The 22714-nt window shown below is 36.9% G+C and overlaps 1 protein-coding gene across 9 annotated transcripts in view; it reads left to right on the top strand.

Annotated features, from left to right (window-relative positions):
• Positions 1-22714, top strand: part of ARHGAP32 (Rho GTPase activating protein 32) — a 308498-nt gene that overhangs the window by 161428 nt on the left and 124356 nt on the right. For all 9 annotated transcript variants that reach the window (XM_050755922.1, XM_050755919.1, XM_050755917.1 and 6 more), the window contains one exon: positions 14251-14337. In XM_050755922.1, the coding sequence (XP_050611879.1) occupies positions 14251-14337 (87 nt within the window). The remainder of the gene's footprint in view (positions 1-14250; positions 14338-22714) is intronic.

Raw genomic sequence — 22714 nt, 5'->3', positions numbered from 1 at the left:
AATTACTCTTAAGGAAGGACTTACGCCATTTTGCTGTTTGTTTTCTATATGTCCTACAGTTTTTGCCCCTATTTTGGCTGTTACTGCCTTCTTTCTTATTTAATTGAATTAGTGACATGTTTTGATTCTCTTCTCATTTTTTCCTGTGTTCATTCTATATGGCTGTTTTCTTTATGGTTACCACAGTGATTACATAGAACATCTTAAAATTATAACAGTTTATTTTGAATTTATGCCAACTTAACTTCAATTCCATACGAAATCTCTTTTCTTTTTTATTTTGAAACAGAGTTTTGCTCTTGTTGCCTAGGCTGGAGTGCAGTGGCATGATCTTGGCTCAGTGCAACCTCCGCCTCCCAGGTTCAAGCAATTCTCCTGCTTCAGCCTCCCAGGTAGCTGGGATTACAGGCATGTGCCACCACATCTGGCTAATCTGTTATATTTAGTAAAGACGGGGTTTCTCCATGTTGGTCAGGCTGGTGTTGAACTCCTGACCTCAGGTGATCCGCCTGCTGCGGCCTCTCAAAGTGCTAGGATTACAGGCGTGAGCCACCGCGCCCGGCCCAAAACCTCTACTTTTATACAGCTCAATTGCCTCATTAAGTTATTGATGCCACAGATTACATCTTTATATATCATGTGCCCAATAACATACACATTTATGCATGAGTCTTTTAAATAACATAGAAAGCAAAAAGTGGGGTTCTAAACCAGAGTTTCAGTATTATTGGTGTGTGTTTGTCCATGTATTGACCTTAACTGGAGATCTTTCTGTTTTCATATGGCTTCAAGTTACTGTCTGGTGTCCTTTTTTATCAATGTTAAGAACTTGGTTAGCCTTTCTTGTGGGGTAGGTCTAGTGTTGGTCAGCCCTTTCAGTTCTATTTTTTGGGGGAAATCTATGAATGTTTTAATTTCCCCTTTATTTTTGAAGGATAGTCTTGCTGGATATAGAATTGTTAGTTGACTAGGTTTTTCTTTCAGCAGTTTAAATATATCATCCCTCTGCCTTTTGGCCTCAACATTTCAGCTAAGAAAAGAGCTTATAATGTTTTTGAGGATCACTTATATGCGACCAATTGCTTCTTTTTGCTGCCTTCAAGAACTTCTCTTTGACCTTGTCTTTTGAAAATTTTATTATAGTGTGTCTTGGTGTGGAACTCTTTGGATTTTGGATGTGCACATTTACGTCTTTCATCACATTTGGAATGATTTTGGCCTTTATTGTTAAAAATAATATTTGCCCCATTCTCTCTTTTTCATTCTTAGATTTCCATAATGCAAGAGTTGGTCCACTTGATGGGTCTCATAGGTTTTTTAAAGCACTGATTAATTTTTTAAATTATTTTTTCTTTCTGTTCATTACATTTTATACTTTTACTTCTCTTATCTTTAAGGTGATGGATTCTTTCCTCTTCTTGCTCAAATTTGTTGCTGAGCTATCCAGTGAATTTTTGTTTTCTTTTTCAACTTTTATTTTAGATTCAGGGAGTACATGTACAAATGTATTTATTACCTGGGTATATCATGTGATGTTGAGGTTTAGGGTCCAAATAATCCTATCATCCACGTACTGGGAATAACACCCAAAAGTTAGTTTTTAAATCTTTTCCCCACTGCCTCCCTCCCCTATCTAGTAGTCCCCAGTGTCTTTTGTTACCATCTTTATTTCCATAAGTACCTGATGTTTGGCTCTGACTTATAAGTGAGAGCATGTGATATTTAATTTTCTGCCCCTGTGTTAATTTGCTTAGGATAATAACCACTGGCTGCATTTATGTTGCTGCAAAGGATGTGGTTTTTTCTTTTTTATGGCTGTGTAATATTCCGTGGTATGTGTGTACCATATTTTCTTTATCCAGCTCACTTTTGATGGGCACCTACGTTGATTCCATGTCTTTGCTATTGTGAATAGTGCTGTGATGAACATGTGAGTTCATGTGTCTTTTTGGTAGAACAATTTGTTTTCTTTTGTATATATATCCAGTAATGGGATTGCTGGGTCAAATGGTAGTTCTGTTTTAAGTTCTTTTAATCTCCAAACTGCTTTCCAAATGGCTGAACTAATTTACATTCCCAACAACAGTATATAAGCAATTCCTTTTCTCTGCAGCCTCACCAACATCTGTTGTTTTTTGTCTAGTCAGATTTTAACTTTAGTTACTGTACTTTTTGGCCCCAGACTTTGTTTTTTTTTAATGCTTTATAGCTTCTTATTAATATTCTTATTTGTTCATACATCCGTTTCTTGATTTCTCTTATTTCTTTGTCCATGGTTTCTTTGAACTTTTTGAATATGTTGTATACAGTTTATTTAGAGTCAAGTCCTATATATAGACTTTTCAGGTACAGTTTTTGTTGATTTACTTATTTTTCCTCTGATGAATCCATGCTTTCCTGTTTCTTTGTATACCTTGTGACTTGTGTGGCATACTGTACATTTGAATATTATAATGTAGTAACTATGGAAATTGTGTTCTCATCTATCCTTGGAGTTTGATTTTTTTTTCATTGTTCATGGCTGCAGTTGTGTTTGTTCAGTGATTTTTTTTTCCAAACTGTTTTAGTGAAGACTATATTCCTTGTCATATGTATTCAGTAAAGTTTTTCTTCTTCTAGCTTGTGCTTAGATAGTGTTTTGTTAGGGATTTTTTTTTTTTTTTTTTTTTGAATGCCAGGAGTGGAAAATAAAAGTCAATGAAAAAGCTTCTTTCTCCAGTCTTTATATGTTGTTTCTGTACTGGAATACTCACTCAGCACCTAGCGAGGCTGTTTACAGGTCTGCGTTAGTCTTCCCTTCATGTTACGCTTATCCTAGAGGTCAGCTAGAGGTGAAAACTTAGGGACTTCTTAGCTTTTTGTGAGTATGCATCCTACCCTGTGCATGTGCATGCTTCTCAAAATACTTCCATATACCCAGGTACTTTTGAATGCTGTCATTTCCCAGAGATCCTCTCTACTCACCTTTCCCTCCTAGATTTTGGGTTGTCCATTTTATGTCTCAACTATAATTTTTTGCTCCGGATAGTTGTAGAGTTTTCATTTGCCTTACTGTATTTTTAAGCAAGGTTTAATGCTTTTCCTTCCTGAATGAGTTCCATGTTAGGTGAAATGTAGGTAAGCACCTTGCATCAGTTGTTCAGGTAGCCTCTAGAAAGGTTAGAAGAGACAAACAACAGTTTGTGAATAGGGTCTTTCTGTTCGTTCTTGGCCCAGTGAGGGTTGGCATCATCAAGACTACTGCTGAGCCAGAGAGTTTTGGGGTAAGCACAAGTAAAAATGCCACAAAGCTTTCCTATTTTGAAGTTGCTTTTTCCTTGATTCAGTGATCTCTTGGTTATTCTAAACCCTATAATGTTTTCTGGAGTACTGAGAAAGTTGACTCTCAGAGATTGTGCTTGGTTTTTGTGATTTTTGGAGGGACTGAAGCTTGGAGCCACCTACTTTACCATTTTATTGCCACTGTTTGGCCATCTTCTTTCTCTTTTAGTTTTTCTTCTTATCTCCTTGCTTTTCTATTTTTCTGAAGTGTTCTCTCTCCTTATGCCTTCCTCCCCATTTCTACGTAGAGAGATTAATTTTTATTTCTAGTCTTAATTTCTTTTAAAGTTACTGACATTTAAAATTTTTGTCCTCTTCCTTTTGGTTTGGAAACCAGAAAATAGAAAATATATATCATTTTTCTGTTGTTTTTGTGGCTACAACTAAAATCATAACTCAAATACGTAATTTAAAGGCTAATCTTTTTTCAATATCTCTAACTGATTCTGTCAAAGTATCAGCATTTAGAATATTTTAACTGTGATCACTCTTTTCTCCATGTTAGTGTTGTTCATGATGATAATTCTAACTTTTTATCTTTTGTAATTAAATGTTATTTTTATAAACAATTTGTTTAGATTTATAAACTTATTTCTTGCTCAATATTTCTACCTTATGTCTCAGTTTATTCTTTTAGAATCCCTTTTCTTCTAAAGTACATATTTTAGAAAAATTTTTTGGTGAGGTTTTGTTGGTGGGAACTCTTCAGTTTTTGTTAGTCAGAAAATACTTTTTTTGGCTCTTATTTTTACATGATAGTTTAGGTACGAATAAAGTCTTGGTATATCTATGTTCTCAGAACTTAAGGATATTCTTAAACTGTTCCATCTGTTACTGTTGAGATGTTAGGTGTTTTATAGTTACTTAGATATTTCCTATTTCTGGAACTGTTTATTCCTTCCTGCAGTTCTCGGTTTTTATCTGGTACCATTTCTCTTTAGCCTGAAGAACTTGTTATAGTTTTTTTGTTGGACTAGTCTACTGGAGACAAATTCTTTCAGATTATTTTTATTTGTGAATGTTTTTATGTTGCTTAATTTCTGATGGTTATTTGCATGAATCATATTAATAGTATTGACAACATTTCTTTCAGCACTTAAAAGATGCTTTCTTTTTGTCTTCTCCTCTCTCTTGTTTCTGGTGAGAGGTCAGCTGTTATTTATACTTTTCCCCCATGAGTCATGTTTGTTTTTTCTTTATAGATTGAAAGGTTTTTTCTTTTATCTTTCCTTTTCAAAATTATAATTATGATATGTTTAGTACTGATTTATTCATTTAGTTTGGGGTTCACTGAGTTTCTTGATTTTGAAGCTGATGTTTTCACATATTTGGAAAGTTCTCATCTGGTATCTCCTAAGATATTCTGCTTCATTCTCTCTTATCTTCTTCTGGTACTACAATTATATTTGTGGTTATCTGTTTGACATTCTCTTAGGGAGCTGAACTGTATTGTTATTTTTGTTCATTGTTTTTTTCTCTTAGTGATTCAATGTGGATACTTCTTATTGACCTGTTTTCAAGTTCACTGCTTCTTTCATTTACTGTTGCCAGTTTGCTGTTAATATCTGATATAAAAAAACATTTTTGGCATTTTCTATGGAATTTTTTTCGTAGTTTCAATCTCTGCTGGATTTCCCATATTTTCTTTTGACTAAGTACCACACATATGTGGAATCAAGTGTCTGTCTTTTTGTGATTGGTATATTTAACATTAGCACAGTGTTCATCCCTGTTGTAGCGTATGTCTGAATTTTTTTCTTTTTAAAGGCTGAGACTGAATAATATTTTATTTTGCATGTTGGTGTACATGTGTAAATGCGTGCACCACATTTTGATTATCCAGTCATCTGTTGACGGACATTTAATAATTCTCCTTTTAAGTTTTTTGAGGACCACCATTCTGTTTTCCATGGTGGCAGTACAAACACCACCAATAATGCACAAGGGTTTCAGTCACTCTAATTTGAAACCAGCACTTGTTGTTTTCTGTTTTTGGATAATAGATGTCCTTATGCGTGTGAAGTGGTATCTCATTGTAGTTTAGATTTGCATTGGCTGATGATTAGTGATTTTGAACATCTTTTTGTGTGCTTTCTGGTCATTTGTATATCTTCTTCGGAGAAATGTCTGTTCTCCAGTACTTTGCCCATTTTTAAATTGTTTTTGTTATTGTTGTTAGGTGATAGGATAGGAGTTCTCTCATTTTGAACCTATGGGTCTCATTGCATGTGAGATTGGTGTCTTGAAGACAGCATACCAATGGGTCTTGGTTCTTTATCCAGTTTGCCACTGTGTGTCTTTTAATTGGGGCATTTAGCCCATTTACATTCAAGGTTGGTAGTGGTATGTGTGGATTTGATCCTGTCATCATGATGTTAGCTGGTTATTTTGCAGACTTGTTTATGTGGTTGCTTTATAGTATCATTGGTCTGCTTATTTCAGTGTGTTTTTGTAGCAGCTGGTAACAGTTTTTCTTTTCCATATTTAGTGCTTCCTTCAGGAGCTCTTGTAAGGCAGGTCTGGTGTTAACTAATTCCCTCAGCATTTGTTTGTCTGAAAAGGATCTTATTTCTCCTTTGCTTGTGAAGCTTAGTTTCACCAGATACGAAATTCTGTGTTGGAATTTTTTTTAAGAATGTTGAATATTGGCTCTCAATATCTTCTGGTTTGTAGGGTTTCTGCTGAGAGGTCTGTTGTTAGTCTGATGGGCTTCCCTTTGTAGATGACCAGACCTTTCTTTCTAGCTGCCTTTCACATTTTTTCTTTCATTTTGACCTTGGAGAATCTGATGATTATGTGTCTTGGGGATGATCTTCTTGTGAAGTATCTTACTTGAATTCTCTACATTTCCTGAATTTGAATGTTGGCTTCTCTAATTAGGTTGGGGAAGTTCTCATGGATGATATCCTGAAATATGTTTTCCAATTTGGTTCCATTCTGTTCATCTCTTTCAGGGGCACCAGGGTGGTTGTAGATTTGGTATCTTTTACACAGTCCCATATTTCTTGGAGGTTTTATTTATTCGTTTTCATTCTTTTTTCTCTATTCTTGTCTGTCTTATTTCAGAATGCCTGTCTTCAAGCTTTGAGATTCTTTCCTCTGCTTGGTCTGTTCTGCTATAAATACTTGTGATTGCATTATAAAATTCTTGTAGTGTGTTTTTCAGCTCTATCAGGTTGGTTACATTATTTTCTATACTGGCTATTTTGTCTGTCAGCTTCTGCATTGTTTGTCATGGTTTTTAGCTTCCTTGGATTGGGTTTTAGTGTACTCCTGTAGTCCAGTGATCTTCATTCTTATACATATTCTGAATTCTGTTTCCATTTCAGGCCAGTTCAGGACCCTTACTGGAGAGATGATACGTTCGTTTGGAGAATAGAAGGCATTCTGGCTTTTTGAGTTTTCAGGGTTCTTGTGCCGATTCTTTCTCATCTTTGTGAGCTTATCTACCTTTAGTCTTTTAGGTTGCTGGCCTTTGGATGTTTTTTTCTCCCTTTTATCCTGTTTGATGACCTTTAGGGTTTGATTGTGTTATAAAGGGGATTCAGCGGATTGGCTTCATTTCTGGAAGTTTTTTGGGGGGCCAGTGCTCTGCTCCCAACTGTATTGCACCCAGACTTTGTCCTTTGTCTCCTTGAGGATAGTTAGGAATTTACTGTGTCAGTGGAGGCCAAAGTGCTTGTGGACTGCTGGTCACTACACTCCAATGGGTGGTGACGGTCAAAGCATTTCATAGTGTGGTGATAGCAGGGTCCATCCTTGTAGCAGCAGCTGCAACAGAGTGCTAGTGGATGCCAGCGTGCTTGCCTTCCTGTGGGCGTTCACCACAGTGGCAGAGGCAGCACAGCTGTGGGGTGCGTGGAGACCCCTTGTTGGTTACTTTGCACACAGTTGTGCTGGAGGTGGTGTTGGCTTGGGCGCTGGTGGGTGCGGCTCTGGGTGCCTTCTCTGTGCCCCATAGCAGAAGTGGTTGCTCAGGTGGGAGAGGATTCACTGTTCTCTGTGCAGTGTTAGTATAAGGGCAGGGTACAGGCAGGGTTGGGGTTGGCTGGTTCTGCCCGCCAAGGCTCCATCTACAGTGGCGGTCGGCAGGTGGAGGTAGGGTGGATTGCACTCTTGTTCACTGGTGGAGAAAGGAAAGCAAAACCTGCCCACACTGACATATACCATCAAAGTGATGTGGGGAGTTGCCATGGCTTCAGGGGAGGCTGACATATGGGGAGGGAGTGTGGGCTCATGCATGGTCATAGGTGCCACCCCACTGCAGCTCTCCACAGGTCAGGCATGGTCCACCAGTGCAGAAGCTATGATACAGCTCCCAGGACATGCGAGGCTGGCCTGCAAACATGTGTGGCCAGGCTGGGTCCTTGGGAGAGGGCAGCACACCAAGGGATGGTCAAATTGGACCAGCCCCATCTGATGGGCAAGACTGTCTTGCAGAGATCAGGTCTAGCAGTTCCCCTTGAACTAAAGTCACCTGTGGTTGCAAGTTGAGCCTAGGAGCATGGCCACTCCTAAATGTGCTCTGCTATGGATGCTCCTGCATCAAACCTTCTGGGCTCCACATCAGCTGGCTTGCTGCCCCTACCACTTCTCTAAGAAGCTCTCCGTGCCAATTCAGTGTCCATGGTGGTTGAGGGGGGGGTCTCTTCCTGCCAGAGTTTCAGAGGCCTGTGGCAAGTGCAGGTTGCTCCTTACCAGTTCAACTCACCTGTTCCCCTGGAGCTGTTAGGATCCAGGAATGAGTCCTGGTGCAGTGCACAGTAGGGCCATGCAGGATTCCCAGCTTTCTCCCCCTTCAGCCCAGCTTCTGTGTCTTCCCTGTGTACACTCTTGATGCCTTGCCTCTGAAGATTTATTAGAAGCACACCAGTCATCTCAGTCTCTCGGTGGGAGCTCTTTCACCTGGCTGCATCTAGTCAGCCATCTTGCTCTCCCCCACCACTTATAATTGTTGTATCTTCTTTGTGTATTGAACCTTCTATTAATATATAATATTCTTTTTTGTCTCTAAACTTTTTGGTTTAATGTCTGTTTTATTTATTTTTAGTGTAGTCACCTCCACTCTCTTTTGGTTTCAATTTGCATAGAATATCTTTTTCCATCCTTCCACTTTCCATCTATTTGTGTATTTGGGTCTAAAGTGTATCTCTGATAGCCACCGTATATAGTAATGCATCACTTAACAGGGTTATTTTCTGAGGGATATATTATTAGGTGATTTTGTAGTTGTGAATATCTTTAAAATGTACTTAGAGAAGGTATAGCCTACTATATACCCAAGCTATCTGGTATAGCCTATTGCTTCTAGGCTACAAACCTGTTCAGAATGTTACTTTACTGAATACTATAGGCAGTTGTAACACAATGGTAAGCATCTGTGTATCCAAATATGTCTAAATATGGAAAAGATATAGTAAGAATGTGGTTTTGTAATCTTTTGGGTCCACTGTGATATATGTATGCAGTTCGTCGTTGACCAAAATGATGTTATGGTGGCACATCACTGTAATTGAATTATGTTACTTTGTTATTCTGCCAATCTCTGTCTTTGATTATACAGTTTATTTCATTCACATTAAAAGTAATTACTGAGAAGGAGGGACTTCTCTCATTTTTCTATATGTTTTCTTTGTGTCTTATAGCTTTTTTGTTCCTCATTTCCTGCATTAATGCTTTTTAAATGTGTTTAGTTGATTTTTTTATTGTGAAATGTTGAGATTTCTTTCTTATTTTCTTTTGTTCACATTCTATAGCTATCTTTTTGTGGTTGCCATGAGGATTACATTCAACATTCTAAAGTTATAACATTCAAATTTGAATTTATGCTGGTTTAAATTTATTAACATAGAAAAACTCTGCTCCTATAATAGCTCCAACGTCTCCTCTTTTGGTTGTTGATTATCGCAAAATCACATCTTTATACATTTTTCTGTTCTGAAACATAAATAATTTTTAAAATGTATTATTCTTTGAAGTGATGTAGGAAAGGACGTGGAATTACAAACCAGAGTTAAAATAATGCTAGCTGCACTTTGGGAGACTGAGGCGGGTGGATCACGAGGTCAGGAGATTGAGACCATCCTGGCTAACACAGTGAAACCCCAGTGAAATCAGTAAAATAATACAAAAACTTAGTTGGGCATGGTGGTGGGCGCCTGTAGTCCCAGCTACTCAGGAGGCTGAGGCAGGAGAATGGCATGAACCTAGGTGGCGGAGCTTGCATTGAGCCAAGATTGCACCACTGTGCTCCAGCCTGGGTGACAGAGCAAGACTCCATCTCAAAATAATAATAATAATAATAATAATAATAATAAAAAATAATAATAGTAATGCTAGCCTTTAGACTAATAATTTTCTTTTAAGAATTAGTCTCTGAAATCATTTAGATAAAAAGTAGAGTTACATATCATTGTACAGTAATACAGGCTTTTATAATTGTCCATATATTTACCTTTATTGAGTTCTTTCTTCTTCATATGGCTTTGAGTTAGTAGTGTTTGTGTGTATGTGTTTTAATTTATTTTACCCTGCAGGACTTCCTTGAGAATTTCTGTGTGGCAGGTCTAGTGGTAATTGACTCCCTCAGCTCTTCTTTATCTGGGAATATCTGAAGTTGGGCTTTTTAAAATCTGGGAGCATCTCCCTTACTTTTTAAGGACAGTTTTGCTGGTTATGGAATTAGTTGTTGCCAGTTCTCTTAGCACTTTGAATATATTGACCTGCTGTTTTTTGACCTTTAAAGTTTCTAATGGGAAATCTCCTAATCTTATTGATGATCCCTTGCAGGTGTTGAGTCACTCCTATATTGACTCTTTCAAGCTTGCCTCCTTATCTTTGTATTTTGAACATTTGGTTATCAGGTATCTTAGTGTGGGTCTCTCTGAGTTTATCTTACTTAGAATTCATTGAGCTTCTTGGAGGTTTATATTCATGTCTTTTATCAATTTTGGGAAGTTTGGGGCCATTATCTTTTCAAATAATCTCTTTGCCCCTTTCTCTCTCTTTTTTTATTCTGGTACTCCTACATATGTATGTTGGTTTGCTTGAGGGTGTCCCATGGGTCCCTTAGGCTCTTATTACTTATCTTCAATCATTTTTTCTTCCTATTACTCAGATTCAATCATTTCTATTGTCTTATCTTTAAGTTAACTAACTCTCTTTTCTGCCTGCTCAAATCTGCCTTTGAATCCCTCTAGTGAATTTTTCATTTCAGTTTTTATACTTTTCAGCTACAAAATTTGATTTTGGTTTCTAGGCTTTTTACCTCTTTATTGATACTTCTATTTTGTTTATATAATGTTTTCTTGACTTTTTCCACAACTTCCTTTAGGTCTTTGAACATCTTTAAGATAGTCGTTTGTCTTGTAAACCTACTATCAGATCTTTTTCAGAAACAGTTTTTAATTTCTATTTTTATTAAAAAAATTTGTAGAGATGGTGTTCTGTGTTACCCAAGCTGGTCTTGAACTCCTGGCCTCAAGCTATCCTCCTGCCTTAGCCTCCCAAAGTACTGGATTACAGATGTGAGCCACTGTGATTCATTTTGATTAATTTTTACCTTTGAAAGGTTCATACTTTGTTTCTTTATATGCCTTGTGATTTTTTTTTTTTTTTTGAAAAATGGACATTTGAATCTAATGATGTGGTAACTCTGAAAACCAGATTCTCCTCCTTCCCCAGGGACTGCTGTTTTTATTGTTTTTGGTTTTTTGATTGTTGTAGTCTATCTCTGTGCCAAAGATCAGTCTGAATTGGAACTTAATGTCTTCTTTGGTCTTTCCTAAGCCTGTACCTTTCTCTGAGCATGTGTGGTCACTTTCTGATTTTCTCTATAGGTGCAGTTGCTTTTGAATGTCCTAGTCTATTATATTTTCCCGAAGGAGGAAAAAGAGAAAAATAAAGGGGGACAGGGAAGGAAGAGGGTGTTGGCCCTTTATGTCTGCTGGAAGTCACTTTAGCCAGAGGAGCATGGGCCTGCAAACAGTGGAGCTAGGTGTAATGGACACATAGCTATTTGCACCTCTGCAATTCAAAGCAGTGATCTGCAGTCATAGCATAGATCTCTGAAATTTGGAGGCAGTGTTCTTTTTGTATATCTTGGCTCTTGTAAGGTAGGTGTATGCTGCTCCCGGAGTATGTGCACAGCTGCCTGCTATAGGGGTGGCGGGGGTATAGGGAGCTGTTATTTTTTAAGTGCTGATGTTGACCAAAATGAACTACAGTTTCCCATACAAGCCTTCCCTTGAAAGTTGCAGGCCTTCAGTAGGTACCAGAGTTGTTACAATAGTTACACACCAGACAGATTCTGCCAGTGCAGTTATTGTCTAGGTGGAAAGATGGATTCCTGGTGCTTCTGAGTCTGCCATTTTTCCAGAATCTTCTCTTTCTCCTGTGCTTTTGCATATTGTTTGCCTATTGAACTGTATTTTAGAATCTCTATTATATTTAATTTACATTCTCTTTCTTATTATTTTTATATCTGGCCCAATTCTGTGTCTGCTTTATTTTACCCTTGCTTCTCGTGCCCATGTGTCACATTTGCTTGCTTATCTGTGTGTTTTGTAATTTTTTCATGTGAAATATATGAAAAAACCGCTGAGACCAAAGTCAGTAAACTTACCTCCAGGAAAGGGCTTATCTCTTCTTCTTTCAGTCTGTTGAAGTGAGGTGGTGCATCAGGCTGATCTCTATTTGATACAGATCTGGTCTTTTATGACAGCTTTACTTTGATTGAGTTTATCACTGCTTTAAATATTTTGAAGTTAAGGTTCTGAGATTTCTTTCACAAGGAAAATTGAAGAGTGGTGAGATGCGGAAGAAATCTTCGTGCTTTGCTATGAAGCCCCAAATCTTCTGAGCTGAGGGAGAACATGTTTTCTTTCTCTGCTTGCAGCCTGGTCGCTTCTTCTCTTGTCTGTCCAGTTCTTTCCCCCAGCACTTTGTGCCTCTGGAGAGCACTCTTCCCCTTGCCCTACCCAAGAGCTTTGAGGGTAGCTGTGAAGGCCTGCAGTTTCTCCCAGCTCTTCTGTGCCACCTCCATCCTTCAGTTGTTAAGTGTCCTGAGTGCTTTCAGAGGGGTATCTCCCAGTTCTCTTTTCCCCTCTGTTTCACTGCCACGCTCCCAGTCAAGGGAGGTTAGCTGCCTTGTGCTTGGGGAGGCTTCCCATACTTCAAGGTTCATTCTCTCAGTTCTCTTCCTCCCCTGCAGCCTTTGGTTTACTCACCCGATGCCCCTGGTGTGTACCTGTGGGAATCAGTTGATGGGTGAGTGTCAACTCTCTGCTACAGGGTGCTCCTTGTAATTTGAGTTTATCACTTTAGTTTATATGCAGTCACTCAAGGTTTGGCTGGTTTCTCCTTACCCCGTCTAACACAGATTCTTTTTTCTCTGGTATCTCTGCCAGGCGTCTCAGCACATCTTTGAGTCTCTTCTGTCTCATGAAAGTGTTGTCACTTTCTGAAAGCTAGTTCATGTAGGTTTCTTTTCACCCTTAATTATTTGATTTCTTTTTAAAACTATGCTTTTGTCATTAACCTGGCTTTTTTGGGCTACTGGGAGAATGATTGTTATCTTGTGAACAACTTCTTAGTATCTGAAGTTTAAAAAAATACTTTGTGATACCACTTTCCTCAATAGAGAATATGTCTCCATCAACCTTGTATTTCATATAGTATGAATTTTAATGGTACATTACATTTATTAAGTATTAGTTACCTGGGTGGACACTGTCCATGCATCATCGCATTTAATACCCACAGACTTGAAAATACATAATATTGTGTCATCCTCAATTTCCAGTTGAGAGCCTAAGCAGGTAGGTCAATATTACATAGCCAATTATAAACACATTTGAACTTAGGGTTGTCCGTCTCTGGGACCACGTTTGCAAATTGACATCCAAAGATGGGGTAGGTGTATAACATAAGTGAGTAAAGCAAGTGGGGAATAAGAAAAATAACAAAGCAAGTAGCATGATGAATGACAGTTAATACTCAGCCTAGATACTAGCAAGAAAACTAGAGGGTAGTCAGCTCTGTGGCAGACTTTCTTGGGGAATAGATACCTCATTTAAAGGTGATGGTCATTTCTCAGCTGTAGCTAGCTGTTGCCCATGTGAGAATGTAGGTCCAGTCTTCCCAATTTTCTGATTTTTCAGTAGAAGCCAGAAATCTGTATCATGAAAAATACATGTTGGTAGCTGGTTTAAATAAAACTAAAATCCAGTCTGCAGACCTATATGGTGAATTTTTTTTTGAAATTTTAAATTTCAAATCTTTGTGGATACAGAGTAGGTTTATATATTTATAAGGTATATGAGATGTTTTCATGCAGGCATGCAATGTGTAATAATAGCATCATGGAAAATGGGGTATCCTTCCTTCAAGCATGTATCCTTTGTGTTACAGACAATCCAGTTATACTATTTTAGTCATTTTAAACTGTACAGTTATTATTAACTATTGTCACCTTGTTGCTATCACATATTAGGTCTTTTTCATTCTTTCTATTTATTTTGTACCCATTAACCATCCCCACCTCCTCCTCACCCCACTACATGGTGATTCTGAAATTAAACATGTCCATAGACCCAACCTGTTACTGAGCAGCCAGTTTTTTATCTGTGTAATAAGGTCTGAGCTTGTTTAAACTGTTAAGTCATACTATCTCTCAGTGCTTAGTTTCATGTATGTACTAAATAGATTAAGGAAGTGAAGACCCTTAGATGTAAGCTACACTATATTTTATCTGAAACACCAAGTCCTTCATTCATCTGCCTTAAGCAATAAAGTTCTTATATAAGGTATGTCTCACATTAAGCTGATGCTCACCTGGAGATGATGCTCCAGGTATTATGAATTCTTAGTTTATTCTTGTTCACTAATAATGACTTTCTTTCCCTCTCTTCTTTTTTTTCTGTGATGTAGCTTTCACTTTCAGAAGAACAGAATGAAGTAATGAAAAATGGCTGTGAATCTAAAGAGCTGGTCTACCTCGTGCAGATTGCTTGTCAGGTGATTTTGTGAATGTATTCTCCATTTCATATGAAGTTAAAAATTATTAAAAATTAGGTTGAGTGATTATTAGATTTCTTTCTATAACGTGATTTGCCTAAAGGATTATAATCCACAGAAAAATACTTATATAATACTGAAATGAGATTGTGCAATAATGATTATTGTAAGAAAATAAATGGTATTCTTTTAAAACAGAAATAAATGTATTCATACAATACTACATGGAATGTGGAGTTGAGCATTGCAACTTGTATGTCTTCTCTTTGCACTTTTAGAAAGTTCCTAAGGCTTTTGACACTTATGAGTAAATAACAATGACTGTGGTAATCAAGATGTTTTCGTTCTTTCTCACAGTCACGTTGGCATTTCTGCATGTACTCAGAGTTGAAGTCTTCTATTTAGTAGAATTCGTTTTATAGATATTTAATCCATACCCTTAAGTGAAAATACCTTTATTAAGACTAAAGGAAAGATATTTATTGATCATTACGTTAAGTGATTCAGCTATTGATCACATATTATAGCAAAATAGTAGCTTATGTTGTCTCTGCTTCAGATGCACACTTTTTCTAACTGAGACATTAAGTTTCTCTTTGATGTGACAATAGAATATGTGCATGTTTTTGTTGTTATTTCTTGACTTTTAATATTAGAACTTTTTTGAATGTAATGACCATGACTTGCTCTTAATGAGACTTAAAATATGTCCTTTGTAGCATTGATTATTTCCCCCATCATGTAAGCACTTAGTATAGTTCTTTTATTCACTTATTCTACATTCTTTAAGCTTTTTGCGTACTGGTGAATTAGTCATTGTAAAGAAAGTATTTAGGAGGAAAGCTTTCTTCTATACAAAGTTTTCAGCTATCTTTGGGAGACAGTAATATATGGGCATTTATATTTTTAATCAAAAAGTATTAATCATGTACCTGAAGCTAAATGATCCAGAAAAGTCCAGTGCTTTTATCATGTGTGATATACTGAAGTTTTTAGTTGTGGTCACCTTAAGGAAAACCTTCCAGAATTAAGTGCGTTTCTTTTTAGGTGTCAGAGTATAGGATTGGAAATCTAATTTTAGCTTGTATATAAATAAGTAAGATGGCCAAATTCACACATTGTTCATGTGTGTTTTATTGCATGTCACCTCAGCTTCTTTGAGAATGTAGGGAAGCTCTTAATTACTAAATTTCATGCCATATTTCATAAAATGCTTCCATTTGGTGAGTTAATTTTTAAGTGAAAATATTGCGTGCATTTATGATAAGTTATTACTAATAGATGGATGAAGATCATATCTTTTTTGTCTAGAGTACATCGTTGGTGTGTCAGGAATGAATTTCTTAATCCCTCTACAACCTAAGACGTTTTAGCGTCTCTTTTTCTCACCATTAATTTCCATATGCTTCGAGAATGCAAATGTTCTTATTCTTATGAACAAAACATAACATCAACAAAAATTAAAAAACATCTGTGCTGTTTTTTAAAATGACCTTCAGAAGGCAAGCATGGTATTTTGGTACCAAATATTATAATGTATAATTGTTACTTGATTGTATATTCATGTGCAGTATTGGTGACCTAGATAGATAGTTCGTTTCCTGGTATAACTATCTCGTCAAGCTTCTTAAAAAATTTCATACTACTTGGTATACCATTTGTTATATCAAAGTAGTAACTAAGTGCATTGTAATAATGCATTTGTACCTGTTCTTTGCCTCATTGTATGTAATCATTGATATATTCCCATGGCCTACCCCTGTATTCTTGCCATATTGTGTTAGCCATAAAGCATATTAAACTAGAATCATACTTTTTTATAACTAAGAGAGAAAAAGATGTACAATTAGACCTTCCAGTTTTGCAGATGAGGAAACTGAGGTCCAAATTACTGAAGTGGCTGTCCTAAGCGATATTGAATGTTAGCAGTGGGGACTGTGAGGATTTCAGTTTCTTGACTGCCACCTTTTTCTGTGTCTATTTCAGTCTATAACAAAATTTGAGAAATTGCTTAATCTTCAGATAAGACCACCATTATACACTGATGTAATCTGTTTCAGAAGTTATTTACAAATTTTGTCTCTGTCAGTTTCTACTTTTTAATAATATCACTTGACATTCTTTTTGTTTAACCAAAATTCTTGGTCTTTCATCTTAACCCTTTCTTCTCTTGTTCTGTTAGCTTATAAAAGTGACAAATTGATTGACTGTAATCGTTTTTCTTTCTGTAAGTTAAGTGATACTGATTTCTTTCAGTCTTATCTTGGAAACTTTGAAATGTGTCTATGCCTGCCCTTAAAAGTGTTTATTTCTTTCTAAATCGTGAGCCCAGAAATATAAACTCTCTTCCAGTTTACATTTGGAACCTTCAAATCTAGAACCCCTACGGGAGCGCCCAGGCCAACTGGGGACTGAAATCTTAGTGATAGTAAAAGTATTTAAACAGCTGATACAGCATGGACCCAAAGCAATAGAACAGATACTAGTTATACAGATCTCATTTACCCGTCTTGGTGTGTCTTAGCTGAATATTAGCCGTGGATAAAATGTTCTTTAAGCTGTCTTGAATGATAAGGCTGTAATGCTGTGGTGAGCCCGCAACTCCCTCCCTTTCATAGTAATTAATTAGAATTACATGTCGTGCTGCAGATATCCCCTCTCTTATCTTTTTATTCTGTTCTCTCAGTAAATGAACAAAAGTGTCTGTTTAGAGAACAAACAGACCAGCTGCTGTGGATGAGGAACCTTCTCAAGAAAGTTAATGTATTTAGGTTGAAATTCATGGAAATTAATAAAAATTCTCGTAATCTCAGGAATATGTCATAGTAGATATGAAATTTAATAATTTTAAAAGGCCAAAATTAGATAAACCCTGACACTAATTATACTGAGCCCCACTACACAGAATAAAATGTTTTATGAGTTTAACATCAGTGTTACTAGGTCCTAAAAGTATTCTATCTTTTATTGCTTTATTCTTTAGCAAATAAGCATCAGCTTTTAATGTTCATTTTAAAGCGGCAAATTTAAGCCCAGCTGTGGTGGGCATTTTTTTCTACATGTGCTGTAATAAAAGTCTTGTTTTGATCTTTTCCTTCTGTAAATCTAGTTTTTTTGGTATAAGAATAATGGTTGCTTAGTAAAATACTTAGGATTTTAATGTTTCACTGTCAGCTTTATAGTAGTTGATGTTAATGGTTCCTATTTAAGTAAAAAGTGTATTAACTACCTTTGTATTTTAAGCAGAATTAATCAATATTTAATAGTTTGATTTTTCTGAAGATCAAGTATTTTTAAAATATATACAGTAGCCTGAATGCTCTTATGTCATGGTAGGTGGGGTAATCACTTGGTTTAGGGGAATACTTCCTTGCCTCAAAATATCTCCTGTGTTCTAATGTTCTCTTGCTTGAAATTCCATCATCAAAAATGCATTCCCTGGTATTAAATAACTCCTTTTCCATTCAGGGCATTAGAAAATGCTGTTAACTATAGGAGTGGGAGTAAATATTAACGTTTATAGAACATATGTATATGAACAAAATATATATGCAGATTGCCAGGACTTTTATTTAAACCTCATAATGCTTCTGTGAAAGGTAGCTGTCATTTATTCCCGTTTCATAGATGAGTAAAGTGCTGTTCATTGATGTTGAGTAACTTGCATACATTTCTGTATTTAGGGTAGGTCCAGGCTGAAATTTAAATCAGGTCTTTTTTTTTCCCCTCCGTCTTTTCATTGAACTTCATCCATTTAAAAAGATAATTGATAGCCTCCGTTGTTTTTCAGATAATCCCATAACAAAGGGACTTCCAAGGACATGAGCAAAGACTGTTCTTAGAACGGCAATTATTTCTAAAATTTGTCCATTTCTTTTCCATTTTTATTGTTACCAAGCTAGCTCCAGCATGATCTCTTGTTTGGGCTGATGTTTGCATCCTATAGTCTATTATAACCTTATGAACTGCCAGAATGGTGTAAAATGTAAATCAAATCTTGTTACTATCGTGGTTAAAACTCTTGAATAGATTCCCACTGCATGTAGAACTAAACCCAAACTGCTTACCAGGGTCTATGAGGGTCCTACACAATCTGGGTATGCCTGCCTCCTCTGTATCATTTCAGGACAATCCCTCCTCACTCCCATGCTGTGGTCACACCAGTTTTCAGGCAGTTTGTAAAAAGGCCAAAGTTTTTTCCTGTAACAAGGCCTTGAACTTTGATCATCCCATGACTCTGTTCACACCGTTGCCACATCTGGTAGCTTCTCAGTCTTTAGGACTTGATTTAGATACCACCTCCTTAGAAAGGCTGTTTCTGACCCTATGCGAAGTAGATCCTTATTTCTTCAGAGTATGAAACTATCATTTTATTTATGTGTTTGTTTAAAAAGTATTTGTTTTCCTCACTAGAAACAAATTCTAAGAAGTCTGGTTTATTGTTTATCATTTCTATATCGCACCTCTGGTGCTTACTACAGTGCTTAGCACCATGTGAGTGGTCAGTAAATAACTAGTGAATAAACGAGTGAAAGAGGAACAAATTCTTTTCATAGAAATCTGATCCTACATACATTGCATACATTGGGATATTTTTTTCTCATTCTGCTTCCTCAGCCTTATCAAGAATTGTTGATTTTTGTCATGCTTGTATAGTAGTAATTGGTAGTAAGTAGTAATGCGTGCTCTTTTTTTTTTGGAGACCGGGTCTCTCTCTGTCACCCAGGCTGGAGTACACTACAGGCTCCACCTCCCAGGCTCAAGTGATCCTTCTGCCTCACCTGGCTAATTTTCTACTTTTTGTAGAGACAGCGTTTTGCTGTATTGCCCAGGTGGTCACGAACCAGCTCAAGTGATCCACCTACCTCTGCCTCCCAGAGTGCTGCAATTACAGGCATGAGCCATTGTGCCCAGCTGGTAGCAATAATTCCTAAGATTAAGAATTAGCAAATTAAAATTTCGGCAGGAGTATATAAGGAAGAGATTTTGATTTATTCCTTTACACAGTTTCTGAACTTTAAAAATACTCTGGTTATTTATTCAGTCTGTTTGGAAATCGGTTGATCAAGGCTCTATTTTATTTATTTATTTATTTATTGAGATGGAATTTCACTCTGTCGCCAGACTGGAGTGCAGTGGCGCAATCTCGGCTCACGTTAACCTCCAACTCCCAGGTTCATGTGATTCTCCTGCCTCAGCCTCCTGAGTATCTGGGATTACAGACACACGCCACCATGCCCAGCTAATTTTTGTATTTTTAGTAGAGACAGGGTTTTACCATGTTGGCCAACATGGTCTTGAACTCCTGACCTCGTGATCCACCCGCCTCGGCCTCCCAGAGTGCTGGGATTACAGGTGTAAGCCACCGTGCCTGGCCAATCAAGGCTATATTTTTACATATGAAAGTACTTTACATTTAAAGTTCTTGAAAATACAAAATATTTACTAGTTTTATAGTTTTACTCAGCGAATTTAATGTAGTTTTAGATGATTTGCAAGTTATGTGTTAGAGTTTTAATTTTATAAGTGGAGATGTATATAAAAGATCAGACATTTTGCTGGCCTAAAAATATGTTTAAGAAGTTGAAAGAAATCACTTCATGAATATATGAGGAACTGCATTTTGAAATCTAATTCCCCGCATTAACTTTTTGAAGCTCTGAAGGCATTTGTGTGGTTGGTAGTTGACACTTTTTTTTTTTGAGTAACACTGCTTAGATGGAAGATGATTATTTTTCAAAAAATCAATAACTTTTTATTTTTCAGACAAGTTTTGCATTCACAGCAAAATTGAACAGGAAATAATAGAGTTCCCATATGCTCCATGTTCTGACACACATGCGACATCCCCCACTGTTGACGTCCCACACCACAGTGGTACATTGGTTATCATTGATGAACCTACATTGATACATCATTATCAAAGTTTATAGTTTACATTAGGGTTTACTCTTGGAGGTGTATTTTCTGTAAGTTTAGAAAAATGTAAAATGACATGTATCACCAGTATAGTATCATACAGAATAGTATTATAAAAATCCTCTGTGCCCCTCCTATTCATCTTTCCCTTTGCCCTAACCCCTGGCAACCGCTGATCTTTTTACTGTCTCCATAGTTTTGCCTTTTCTAAGATATCACGTAGTTGGAGTCATACAGTATATCTCCATTCACTTAGTAATATGCATTTACATTTCCTACATGTCTTTTTATGGCTGAGAGTTCATTTCACTTTAGCACTGAAAAATATTCATTGTCTGGATGTACCACATTTTATTCATTCATCTACTGAAAGACATCTCAGTTGCTTCCAGGTTTTGGCAATTATGAATAAAGTTGCTGTAAACATTTGTACACAGGTTTCTGTGTGGACATAAGTTTTCAGCTCATTTGGGTAAACACCAAGGAGCATGATTACAGGATTGCATGGTAAAAGTGTTTTTAGTTTTGTAAGAAACTGCCAAACTGCCTTTGAAAGTGACTGTGCCATTTTGCATTCCCAGCAGCAGTGAATGAGAGTTCCTGTTGCTCTACATCCTTGCCAGCATTTGTTGTCAGTGTTTTTGGATTTTGGCCATTCTAATATGTTATGTAGTAGCATTTCATTGTTTTAATTTGGAATTCCCTAATGACATATGATGTTGAGCATTTTTATATGCTATTTACCATCTGTATATCTGTGTTCTTTGGTAAGATGTCTGTTCAAATCCTTTGCCTGTTTTTTAATTAGGTTGTTCATTTTCTTACTGTTGAGTTTTATGAATACTTTGTATATTTTGGTTTACAGCGCTTTATCAGTGTGTCTTTTTTGGTTTTTTTCTTTTTTTTTTTTTTTTTTTTGAGACAGAGTCTCGTTCTGTCGCCCAGGCTGGAGTGCAGTGGCGCAATCTCAACTCACTGCAAGCTCTGCCTCCCGGGTTCACGCCATTCTCCTGCCTCAGCCTCACAAGTAGCTGGAACTACAGGCGCCCACCACCACACCTGGCTAATTTTTTGTATTTTTAGTAGAGATGGTGTTTCACTGTGTTAGCCAGGATGGTCTCAATCTCCTGACCTTTTGATCTGCCCGCCTCGGCCTCCCAAAGTGCTGGGATTACAGGCGTGAGCCACTCTGCACCCAGCCTAGTATGGTTTTATTATAAGTCTTGAAGTCTAGTAGTGTCAGCCTTCCAACTTTGTTTTTTTTTTCTTTCAGTGTTGTCTTGGTTTTTCTGGGTCTTTTGCTTCTCCATAACACTTTAGAATCACCTTATCAGTATCAACAAAATAACTTGCTGGGATTTTTATTGGAATTGTATTGAATCTGTAAATCAAGTTTGGAAGAACTGGCATCTTGACAATATTGCTTTCTTATTCATGAACATGCAACATTTCTCCATTTATTTAGATCTTTGACATCTTTCACCAGAGTTTTGTAGTTTTCTTTTTATAGCTATTATGTGTATTTTGTTAGATATATCGCTATCTGTGTAGTTTGGTTTTTTATTGCTACTATAAACATTAATATATTTTTAATTTCAAATTCCCCTTGTTGTGTGTTGGCTCATGCCTGTAATCCCAGCACTCTGGGAGGCTGAGGTAGAATTGCTTGGCGACTGAGGCTAGGAGATTGATATCGGGGCAACATAGTGAGATCTCATCTCTATAAAAAATTTAAAAATTAACCATGTATGTTGGTGCATGCCTGTGGTCTCAGCTACTTAGGAGGCTGAGGCAAGAGGATCGCTTGAGCCCAGTACATTGAGGATGTAATGAGGCATGATTGTACCACTGCACTCCAGCCTGGATGACAGAGTGAGACTTGGTCTCTAAAAAAAAAAAATAATAAAACCAAACAAGATTTCTCTTGCTCATTGCTGGTATGTAGGAAACTGATTAGCTTTTGTGTATTAACCTTATATTCTGCAGCATTGCTTTAAATCATTTATTAGTGCCGGGAGTTTTTTGTCAGTTCTTTTGATTTTCTACATAGACAGTCCTGTCATCTGCAAATAAAGTTTTATTCCTTTCATTGTGTTTCCTTTTCTTATTGTTTTAGCTAGGAATTCTGGCACTGTTTTGAAAATAATTGATTATGGAACATCATTGCTTTGTTTTTGATCCAGGCGGGAGAGTTTCAGTCACCATTAAGTATGATGTTAGCTGTAGGTTTTTTGTAGATGCTCTTTCTCAAGTTATGGAAGTTCTCTTTATTTCTGGTTTGCTGAGAGTTTTTTATGAATGGGTGATGGATTTTCTTAAATACTTTTCTGCATTTATTGGTGAAATTGTGTGATTTGTATTCTTCTTTAGCCTGTTTATGTGATGGATTACATTAGTTGATTTTCAAATGTTGAACCAGCCTTGCATACCTGGGATAAATCTCACTTGGTAGCGGTGT

Source organism: Macaca thibetana, chromosome 14, assembly GCF_024542745.1.
Source record: "Macaca thibetana thibetana isolate TM-01 chromosome 14, ASM2454274v1, whole genome shotgun sequence".
Taxonomy (NCBI): Eukaryota; Metazoa; Chordata; class Mammalia; order Primates; family Cercopithecidae; genus Macaca; species Macaca thibetana.
This window is presented reverse-complemented; position numbering and strand designations above follow the sequence as displayed.